At 47.4% G+C, this 11,215-nt stretch overlaps 1 protein-coding gene across 1 annotated transcript; it reads left to right on the top strand.

Moving 5' to 3' along the window:
* Positions 1-9,619: 9,619 nt before the first annotated feature.
* Positions 9,620-11,215, top strand: LOC123084674 (aspartyl protease 25). Its single transcript, XM_044506158.1, has one exon. It carries the CDS (start codon positions 9,684-9,686, stop codon positions 10,977-10,979), a length of 1,296 nt encoding a protein of 431 aa, XP_044362093.1. The 5' UTR covers positions 9,620-9,683; the 3' UTR covers positions 10,980-11,215.

Here is an 11,215-nt window from a genome sequence, read left to right as displayed (position 1 = left end):
TCCTCAAGGTTGAGCTTTTCAAAGCGTAGATTATCATGAGTCTTTAAGAGTTCTCGATGATTTTCCAAGGTAGTTTCATGAGCTAACTTAAGAGTGTTTAGTTCTTTAGTTAGACGCTCAATCTCCTTTTTATCATCATCATTCGTTTTATCTTGATTATAATGATTAATAGTATGCTCATCATAGTTTTCATCACTAGAGTTGTCAACAAGTAAATCATCATCTCTTAGCAAATCATCTTCATCACTATTGAAATCAACATACTCGGGGTGTGTTACCTTTGGACCTTTAGCCATGAAGCATCTCCCAATTCCTTCATTTGGTGAGTCAAATATGTTGTAGTAGTTGGTTGTCACAAGTGCTAGTCCGGCAACACCTTCATCTTGAGTATAATCGGAATCGAAGTGATAACTTCTTCCGGAGTGATCGTCGGAGTCAGAGCTGGATACTCATTCACCAACATGAGATTGATGTCTTCTTTTTGTGTAGCTCCTTGATGACTTTTCTTTTCTTTCCGAATCCTTGCTTCTACGAGAGTGTCTCCGTTCATAACGACCATCTCTACTCCTCCTTTCTCTTGGTAGTGATTCTTCTCTTCTACTCCTTCTTTTGGGAGAATCTTCTCTTCTTTTGTAGGGGGGCGTACACTCATTGGAGTAGTGTCCGGGTCTTCCACAATTATAGCAATTACGCTCACGACTAGAAGATCTTTTGTCATTGTAGGACCTTGACTTGGAGTTTCTTTCTTTGCTTCTATTCTTGTAGAACTTGTTGAAGTTCTTCACCATTAAGCTCAATTCTTCATTAAAGATTTGTTTCTCACTTGAAGATGTGGGAGTATCACATGAGGCTTTGTAAGCACCACTTGACTTGTTGTGAAGCTCCTCCTTATCCTTGAGTGACATCTCATGTGCAACAATTCTTCCAATGACTTCCGTTGGCTTGAGATCTTTGTAGTTGGGCATCATTTGGATCAATGTGCACACGGTATCATATTTTCCATCCAAGGCTCTTAGGATCTTCTTGATGATGAATTTGTCGGTCATCTCTTCACTTCCTAAGCCGGCAATCTCATTTGTGATGAGAGCAGGCCTAGAGTACATTTCAGCGACACCTTCACCATCCTTCATTTTGAACTTGTCAAGTTGACTTTGAAGCACATCCAATTTGGATTCTTTGACGGAGTCGGTACCTTCGTGCATATCAATCAAAGTATCCCAAATTTCCTTTGCATTCTCAAGACAGCTGATTTTGTTGAATTCTTCGGGGCACAATCCGTTGAAGAGAATATCACAAGCTTGAGCATTGTATTGTAGCATCTTCAACTCTTCCACGGTAGCTTCACGGTTCGGTTCTCTCCCATCAAAGAATTCACCTTGCAAGCCAACACACACAATAGCCCAAACGGCGGGGTTATGTCCAAGAATATGCATTTTCATCGTATGCTGCCAACTAGTAAAATTAGTATCATCAAAGTAAGGACCTCTATGGTGGTAACTTCCCTCGCTAGACGCCATACTCTCCTAGGTTGTGAAACCAAGGCTATGACTACCAAAAGCTATGGAAATCAAAGCAAATGGAGACCAAAACTCTGATACCACTTGTAGGATCAAAAGTATGTCTAGAGGGGGGTGATTAGACTACTTGACCAAATAAAAATCTAGCCTTTTCCCAATTTTAGTTCTTGGCAGATTTTAGCAGCTTAGCACAAACAAGTAATCAACCTACACATGCAATTCTAAGAGTATAGCAGTGGAATGTAAAACAATTGCATATGAAGGTAAAGGGATGAGTTTGAGGGAGCAAATGCAATGTTGACACGAAGATTTTTGGCGTGGTTTTGATAGGTGGTGCTATCGTACATCCACGTTGATGGAGACTTCAACCCACGAAGGGTAACGGTCGCACGAGTCCACGAAGGGCTCCACCCATGAAGGGTCCATGAAGAAGCAACCTTGTCTATCCCACCATGGCCGTCGACCACGAAGGACTTGCCTCACTAGGGTAGATCTTCACGAAGTAGGAGATCTCCTTGCCCTTACAAACTCCTTGGTTCAACTCCACAATCTTGTCGGAGGCTCCCAAGTGACACCTAGCCAATCTAGGAGACACCACTCTCCAAGAAGTAACAAATGGTGTGTTGATGATGAACTCCTTGCTCTTGTGCTTCAAATGATAGTCTCCCCAACACTCAACTCTCTCTCATATGATTGGATTTGGTAGGAAGAAGATTTGAGTGGAAAGCAACTTGGGGAAGGTTAGAGATCAAGATTTATGTGGTTGGAATGGAATATCTTGACCTCAACACAAGTGTAGGTGGTTCTCTCTCAGAAAATGTGTATTGAAAGTGTAGGCATATTCTAATGGCTCTCTTTACGAATGAAGAGTGGGTGGAGGGATATATATAGCCTCCACACAAAATCTAACCGTTACACACAAATCACCAAACTCGGTGGGACCGAATCATTAAACTCGGTGGGACCGATTTAGTTCAAAATGTGAACGTTAGGATTCTCGGTGGGACCGACAAGTCAACTCGGTGGGACCGATGTCATTAGGGTTAGGGCATAACGTAATCTCGGTGAGACCGACTTTGGTAATAGCCAAACAGAGAGTTGGTCTGGCAAACTCGGTGGGACCGATTCGCTCTTTCGGTTGGACCGGAACATTACGAAAAGGAAACAGAGAGTTTGCATTGCAATCTCGGTGGGACCAATCGCTCATCTCGGTTAGACCGAAACGTTACAAAGGGAAATGGAGAGTTTGCAACCCATCTCGGTGAGACCGAGATCCCTATCGGTGAGACCGAATTGATTAGGGTTTCTGGCAGTGGCTATGTCAACTGAACTCGGTGGCTCCAGATGAGAAACTTCGGTTGGGCCGAGTTGGACTTTTTGGTTTAGGACATATGTGGAAGTGAGAAAGTACTGGAGGGTTTTGGAGCATACCACTAAGCATTTTGAGCAAGATTCTCATTAAGCAACACATCATCCCTTCTTAATAGTATTGGCTTTTCCTATAGACTCAATGTGATCTTGGATCACTAAAATAGAAAATGTAGAGTCTTGTGCTTTGAGCTTGAGTCAATCCTTTGTCCTCGGTATTTTGAAGGGTCCACTTTCTAATCCATGACATGCCAAACATTGAGCTTTCCTGAAATATTTATCTTGGAATAGCATTAGCTCAATGAGCTATATGTTGTTAGGAATTACCAAAACCACCCAGGGATAGTTGCACTTTCACCACTACTCAAGCATAGTAGTGGAATGCTTTCGGCATGTTCCCAAAATTCTGGGGGGAGGGGGACAAGTTGTTTAAAGAAAAGTAGTAGTACCAAAGTAATGTTATACATAACAAAAGACAAACTACGCCGAAGCAATAGACTATATGAAGTAAACTAGTACGACTGAGATAGCGACGGAAGTAATCTAGCTAGAAGAATAACTAGGTAGCAGTAAATGTACTTAAGTCTAGCAAACATGCAGATGTCATTAAGTATAGTAAGCGTAAACACAAAGTGGAACATAATGATATGTAGAAGAATAGAGATAAACTCAACAAAGTTTTCAGAGAGAGGTAAGAGCAATTTCTTTAGAACCAGCAAAATGCATGATGTAAATTGGACGAACAAATAAGAACCCGGATGCCTGGTGAAGACAAACAATTTGATGACCTGGTTCAAGTTGACAACTCTACATATGGTTGGAGGGGCTAAGATTTAACCAGAAGACCATGCATGTCTTCAACCTATTTTCCTTGAGCTAAGATCACTCGAACATAGCCCAACCACTCATGGTAGATCTTCAAGGTGACCTCCAAGCCTTTACAGACTTGTTCTTCAGCTAGTCCACGGGCTGGAGGCTCTAAACGGATACATAACCGTCTGGAAGATGCACAATTTCCAAGAATAACAGGTCTTTGGTGAACTTAGAACAGATTCTTCAGTGACACTCAACCACTTGGGATTTTAAGGTTGTGGGTTTTTCCTCACTCAGGGTTCACTCGAATTCTTCAAGATAATGGGTGGCCGAGAGAACATGCATTGATTCTAATGGAGCAGCCAACCAACTTATGGTAGAGGATCGAGCTATTTATAGGCCCTGTTTGGTTCGGCTGTGGATTTCTAAAAGCAGCTGTGAAAAATCTATTATGGAAAAACAGCTGTGGAAAATCTGATGTGAAAAAGATGTAGGTCATTTGGCAAACCAGCTGATACAGCTTTTTCAGATTTTGGCCCGCAGAAGAATTAGATTTTGGAAAGCACGTCTTGGGCTGCTTCCTCTTTTGGTTCAGATTTTGGCAGCGGATTTCTGAAATCGGATTCTGCTGGATTCGCCCTTTGGTTCAGATTCTGCTGCGCGGCAGCGGAATCCGTCGATAAAAGCTGAACCAAACAGGGCCATAGTCGGTGGTCGCAACCCGAGGGCTGAAGTGACCATTGGAGGGAACGGGCATGTCAACGTGCTGGCGCAACGGTCAAAAATTAAAAATCTCAAATTCCTCACGTAGGAAAACCCAAATACATGCTTCCTGACTCCTCAGCGAAGAAATTAAACCTGGGTGTAATGAAGAATCACCTTCAACACGCAAGCTTGATGACTTTTGCCGAAAGGAGGTTTCCATGTCTTCAACTCTGGAGAAATAAATTCGACTTAGCAAAAATGAAGACACACTATCTTAGTAACACCTGGACCCCGCCTTAACAGTACGTTTTGCCTTATTGACTTAAAAAGGAATAAAATGAACAAGTAAAGAGTTAAGTCTTCACACTCCAATTCATGGTCTAATTCTTCAAAGGGTCCACACGTCTTCAATTTTCCCTTCACATTTTTAGGGATCATACACCATTGGTAAACCAAATCCCACTACAAAATGTGCTATTTTGTGACGAAAATCCTCTTAATGAAACAAAATGTTGCCTCAGATCATTTTTCGTGACGGAAACCGTCAGCAGTTGATTTCGTCGCAGGGCAACCCCCTTGGTAATTTTGGTAATGTTCCGGCCTGATTTTAGGCGATGCTTTTGGACGTCTCAATTCATTTCCATTTTTCGTGACAGGTTTAAGTGTTGCCTAAAATGATATAAGGGTTAGTTCTCGGCAACAAAAAAGATGTCCAAGGGGTTGAAATGCGTGATCTTGGATTTTGTTTGCCATGGCAAAGTTTTAGACATGTTAAAGTCACATTTGTTTTCCCTATGACTTAAGTTGCTCAAACTGAAATCTAGTGATTCCTTTTCGTACATGCTCACGTTGATTCTGTCAATACTGTGGTCTGACATTTCTATATTTTTTTAGTACTACCTCCATTCCATAATATAGTGTGCCCGCACTTCTCGAGATCCAAGTTTGACTCTAAATTTAACCAACGAGACCAATTGCGGCAGGGGCAAAAATTATATCGCTGAATTCATATAAAAAATACGAATTCAGTGGTATAATTTTCACTCCCGCCGCGGTCGGTCTTGTTGGTTAAATTTACGTTCAAACTTGAATCTGGGGAAACGCGGGCGCACTACATTGTGGAATTGAGGGAGTATTTAACAATTGTGTATCACGGTCATTTTCATAGGAAACAACTAACTTCCTTAACATACCATAATATAATGCATGCCACAGTTCACCAAAATCTCATGACAGAAGGATGGCTAGAAAGTAGTATTTTTTTTTGGAAACTGCATCTAAACGATGCATGCAGTCATCTTATTAAAAAATCTTAAAGTAGCACAAAGTCATAAAAAAATTAGAAAGTACTTAATTAGTGTACGCGTACAGCATAGCAACATGATATTCGATAGCACATCTATGAACGGACATCTTGTCTTTATAGTGCATAATTAGATATAGTACAACAAACATTTGATACATCAGCACGTGTTTGCCAATAGTAAAGGTCAACAAACATTTGGTAAATGGAATGCACGTACAGATGCCATTTTTTGAAAATTTTGATATTTTATTTGCATTTTGCTGGGTTCATATGAATTTTCAAAGTAATGGTCAAATGACTTTAACTAGACGAAAGGGCATTTGGGCGACCTAAAAAGCCTTTTGGGCAAAATTTGAGCACAACGGGTCACAGTTTCTTGCCACTGACTAGAGGCGCTCTTTTTTAAGCGAAAAAAGATCTCAAAGAACCCAGCTGAAGTGTACACGGAACATAGGTTCAGAACATAGTTCACTACGTACGCTGTATACCCCATGCCCCCTCCCTCATCACCCACAAAACTGTTGCACAGAATCAAAGCATCACTTAAACGACCTACGTGCTGGGTCCTGAATCCACTCGATAGCACTGCAACTTGCCGAGGAAGATGCGCTGTACTACATTTGATGGTTAGCATCCGCCGATTCAGCAATCCCGTGAGATATCTCACGGGGAAGCACAGTTTCTTGTCGATCGGCCTCTCGGGATCCAATCTGATCTCTGCGAGCGTTGCATGCATGCGCATGAAGAACCAAAACTGCATTATTAGGACGCTCTGGATCAGTATGGAAGGGTCCAAGGTATGCCCCAGCAGCTGGTACAGTGTGGAGAGTGAGAAGGTGGCGAGCTTCGTCTGCAATCTGCATCGCCATGAGCGGACAAGGCGCCCGTGACCTGCCTTCCTTTGGAGCTGGTAGATGGAGAGGCTAGGCCTGGCTGTGTTGATTGTGATAGATTAATCGACCCGTCCATGCATGGTTTATTAGTAGGGACGAGAAGACGGGCAATCTATAGTGGACGGCTTAACGACGAAAGCAAGCACACAATAGGATGATCCCTGGTTTCCTGATGAAGCGATGAGTCTGTCCGTAGCCGTGGAAGGATGCTTGTCATGCATGAATTAATGGATGGATGGATGATGTGCTTTTGCGTACACATATGCATGTGAGATGTTCTGCGTCTTTGTTAATAGTGCTGTATTGGTTCCCCGCAAAAAAAAAAAAAAAAAAAATAGTGCTGTATTGGCAGCTCAGGTGTCGATGTCAAAGTTAGTATTAAGTTGATCATTCTGCTTGTCGTAAGAGTTGAACTGAACCTACGGATTGTGGATGCGGTCGACTGGCCGGTAACTGTTTAGGATTGCAGTATGAAAAGCTGGCCGGTGAAAACATTTGTACACTTTGTAAGCTTTTGGCTGCTAGCTGGTGCACGTCGCGTACACGCTTTGTGTCGTACGTACGCACATCACATGCCAGGCCAATTCATGTGATCCTTGAGCATCATCCGATCGAATCACGTGCAGCTGATCGATCCAGTACAATAGTAGAGTAGCGCGAGCATTGTAGTGTGCCTTGTACTGTCGGCTCAGGGAATGAGCAGTGCGGCGAGTTGATCCGTTCTAATCTCAGCTGAGGAATATTTGATCGACGACAATGTGCAAGATAGTAAGTATATTATGTGCCCATTACAACATCTACAGCCGGGCGTCCTCGAACCCTCCTCAAACGACTTGGACGGGCGCCACGGTTACTGATTGGTCAAAAAGTCCAATTTAGATGAACCGGCTTTAAACGCCCGGCTGACGGGCATTCCTTATATAGGTAAAATATGGGACAGATATAGGGTGGCCTGGGCGTGATTGGACGCGTCCGCCATGTTGGACCCAGCTCATACTAGCTTACCCGACTCACATATATTCGTTGACATCCAATTCTCGAACCAAATCCTAGTCACTTCACTTCACTCCCTACCACTCCACTCTCTCAACCAAGCTCTCGTCCGGCAATCTCCGGCCTTCTTCAACATGACGGGCAGCGGATCCGAGTCCTACACCTTGAGATCCATTGATCCGGAGCTCGTTCCATGCGGCCTCTAGGAGGAGATGACCGTTCATCTTGCGCTCCGCCGTTTCTGGGAGGAGGCCGCCCAACGGCAGCACTCGGTACTCCTTTCGTCGGGAATCCATTGCATCCGCTCAAATGGCGCATGGATCCGACATGAGGTGTGTTGCCACTACATCACCAAAGGCGGTGCGATCTCTTTGGCGTCTGGACGCGGCGGCGGATGCGCAACCGCTTCGTTGGCGCGCTGAGGTGGAGGTGAACACATGGACGTCGTCCGACGCAAATATGGCGTTGCGTGCCCACTATGCAAGCCAGCGGGTGTGGGAGGCGACGACAGCCCTCGCGGCGGTGGACATTGTTGAGGTGGTGTCACATTCTTCAGCACCCCATATGATGCACGACCAGTCCGGGCGCCGCAACCGCGTCATGGTGGACGTCACCAGCTCCTTCCACGACGGATCCATCATCGATCTCACGTCCACCAGCGCTCCGGACTCCGACAAGAAAGAGTAGGACATGGGAGACGGCGGCGCCTTGAGTCTGCGAGCCGGTGTGTGTGTCACATGTCCTACTCTACCTCGCCGGCTATCGAAGCAACACTTCAAGGGCCGCAGCCAGCCGCCAGACATGACGAAGCAACACATACTGATTCCTTAATTGGGATTTCATGTTGCATGTAATAATATGGATTTAAGATTTGTTAATTAGAATGTCCGATTATAGAAGAAATTGTTTAAGACGGATCACTGTTTGCGGGTGTTTGAGAGGTCAAATTTGTTGTATGCAGCGCGAAGAGCAGCAGCAGAGTGACGATAACAAGATACACAGCCGATTCGATGGTAGCGCCGTGCCAGCTTGCTGCTAGGTGGTGGTCATTCGGCCGACGAGATGTGAATGTGACGAACCTTGTCCTCTTGTTGACCCGTGAGGACAAGCTGTCGAGATGTGAATGTCACGCTGTCTGCGAGTTCCATGAAACCCGCGGATTCTAGAATACGGTGGTCATTTTACTTCCTTGCGCTGTAGTAAATCCGGTCGCATAAATCATCAACTAGACTACGGAGTAGATATGTAGAAAAACTCATGCAATATACGCGGTGGATTCCAGATTACCAGGGTTTACCATAGGGGGGATGGCATGATATGCATAGTTAAAAAGTCAATTGAACACAGTTGGTAGCTAGCTTCATCCGAAAGTCTTTTTTTTACAAAATTCAACATTTTTTTTAGGTTTTGCTATTTATAGGGTATCCAAACTTTTTGTTGCGTAAGTCATTTTTTCTTCTTCTTCATAAGCGTGTGATATCTCATCAGAAAAGAAGCAACCCCATTATCTATCTTTAAAATATGACGAGGGTGCAGTTTCACTGGGGAGCAGCAATCTCACTACCTATCTTAGGGGTGTGGGGCGCAGGGGGTCGCCGGCGGGGCTTAGAGGAATGGCCGAGGCGTTGGCCAGCAATGGCAGTGAGAGGAGGTTGAGGGAATGGTGGAGCAAGGTGGTTCGCAGTAGTGCCCGCCGGCCACTGGTGGTGGAGGCCAGCTATTGGGGCTGGGCGGGCCGGGGGCGTGCGTGAGGAGGAAGAAGATGAATAGTATGTGGTATGTTTCAGGCCGTTGGATGAAGGGTTCAAACGAGAACTGTCTGATGCAACACTTTTTTCAAGTGCACTCTCCCTTTTTTTAACTTTTTCATATATCTTTTTTAATAGTTTAATTTGAATTGTTTTTTTTTGTTTGTAGATTTTGGAATCCAACTACTATCAAAATTTCAACAGGGACGGAAATGAAAATGCAAGCAAGGCCCCAAAATGTACAAACAAAAAGGCCAAAACCCCTATATAAACCCACGCCACACTCCTCACTCCCTCGCAGTGACCGACACTCTCCTAGCTCAAGCTAAGCTCCGCAGCCATGGCGGCCACCAGGTTGCCTCTCCTCCTCCTCCTCCTCGCCGCCACCGTCGCTGCGGCGGCCGACCTCTCCGTCTACCACAACGTCCACCCTCATTCCGCCTCCCCGCTCGAGTCCATCATCGCGCTCGCCCGCGACGACGACGCGCGCCTCCTCTTCCTCTCCTCCAAGGCCGCCTCCGCCGGCGCCGCCTCGGCGCCCGTCGCCTCCGGCCAGACCCCGCCCTCCTACGTGGTGCGCGCCGGGCTCGGCTCGCCGGCCCAGCCCATGCTCCTGGCCCTCGACACCAGCGCCGACGCCACCTGGGCGCACTGCTCCCCGTGCGGCACCTGCCCCGCCAGCAGCCTCTTCGTCCCGGCCAACTCCTCCTCCTACGCGCCCCTCCCCTGCTCCTCGTCCATGTGCCCCATCCTCCAGGGCCAGCCCTGCCCGGACCGGGACCCCTTCGACAGCGCGGCGCCGCTGCCGTCGTGCGCCTTCTCCAAGCCCTTCGCCGACGCCTCCTTCCAGGCGGCGCTGGCCAGCGACTGGCTGCATCTGGGCAAGGACTCCATCCCCAACTACGCGTTCGGGTGCGTGGGCTCGGTGAGCGGGCCGACGTCGAACCTCCCGAAGCAGGGCCTCCTGGGCCTGGGCCGGGGCCCCATGGCCCTGCTGTCCCAGGTCGGGAACATGTACAACGGCGTCTTCTCCTACTGCCTCCCGAGCTACAAGTCGTACTACTTCTCCGGGTCGCTCCGGCTGGGCGCCGCCGGGCAGCCCCGGGCGGCGCGGTACACGCCGATGCTGAGGAACCCGCACCGGTCGTCGCTCTACTACGTGAACGTGACGGGGCTGAGCGTGGGGCGGTCCCCGGTGAAGGTGCCGGCGGGGTCGTTCGCGTTCGACCCCAGCACGGGCGCGGGCACGGTGGTGGACTCCGGCACGGTGATCACGCGGTGGACGGCGCCCGTGTACGCGGCGCTGCGGGAGGAGTTCCGGCGGCACGTGGCGGCGCCGAGCGGGTACACGTCGCTGGGCGCGTTCGACACGTGCTTCAACACGGACGAGGTGGCGGCCGGGGGCGCGCCGGCCGTGACGATCCACATGGACGGCGGCGTGGACCTGGCGCTGCCGATGGAGAACACGCTGATCCACAGCAGCGCCACGCCGCTGGCGTGCCTGGCCATGGCGGAGGCGCCGCAGAACGTGAACGCCGTCGTCAACGTCGTCGCCAACCTGCAGCAGCAGAACCTCCGGGTCGTCTTCGACGTCGCCAACTCGCGCGTCGGCTTCGCCCGGGAGTCATGCAACTAGTTCATGCGGTTAATCGAATCATTAGCCATGCATTTGGGTGTACGTACTACGTACTACGTGTGCGTGTGAATTTGTGATTGTTAATTTGCGGCTTAGTAATTTTCAGTGTGTGCAATAAGGAATGTGGCATCAAAGTTTGTCAGAACTAGAGAATTACTGTGCTGGTCGTCGTGACTATTTACTGGTGTGATGTGTGCTGCATTTAATTAAGGAACTTGTTTGTTTCGTTTGGCTGC

This window comes from Triticum aestivum, chromosome 4A (genome assembly GCF_018294505.1).
Source record: "Triticum aestivum cultivar Chinese Spring chromosome 4A, IWGSC CS RefSeq v2.1, whole genome shotgun sequence".
Lineage (NCBI taxonomy): Eukaryota > Viridiplantae > Streptophyta > Magnoliopsida > Poales > Poaceae > Triticum > Triticum aestivum.
This window is presented reverse-complemented; position numbering and strand designations above follow the sequence as displayed.

What these genes read in the sequence shown, in the direction of transcription:
- LOC123084674 (XM_044506158.1), top strand. Translation starts at nt 9,684, where the DNA reads ATGGCGGCCACCAGGTTGCCTCTCCTCCTCCTCCTCCTCGCCGCCACC.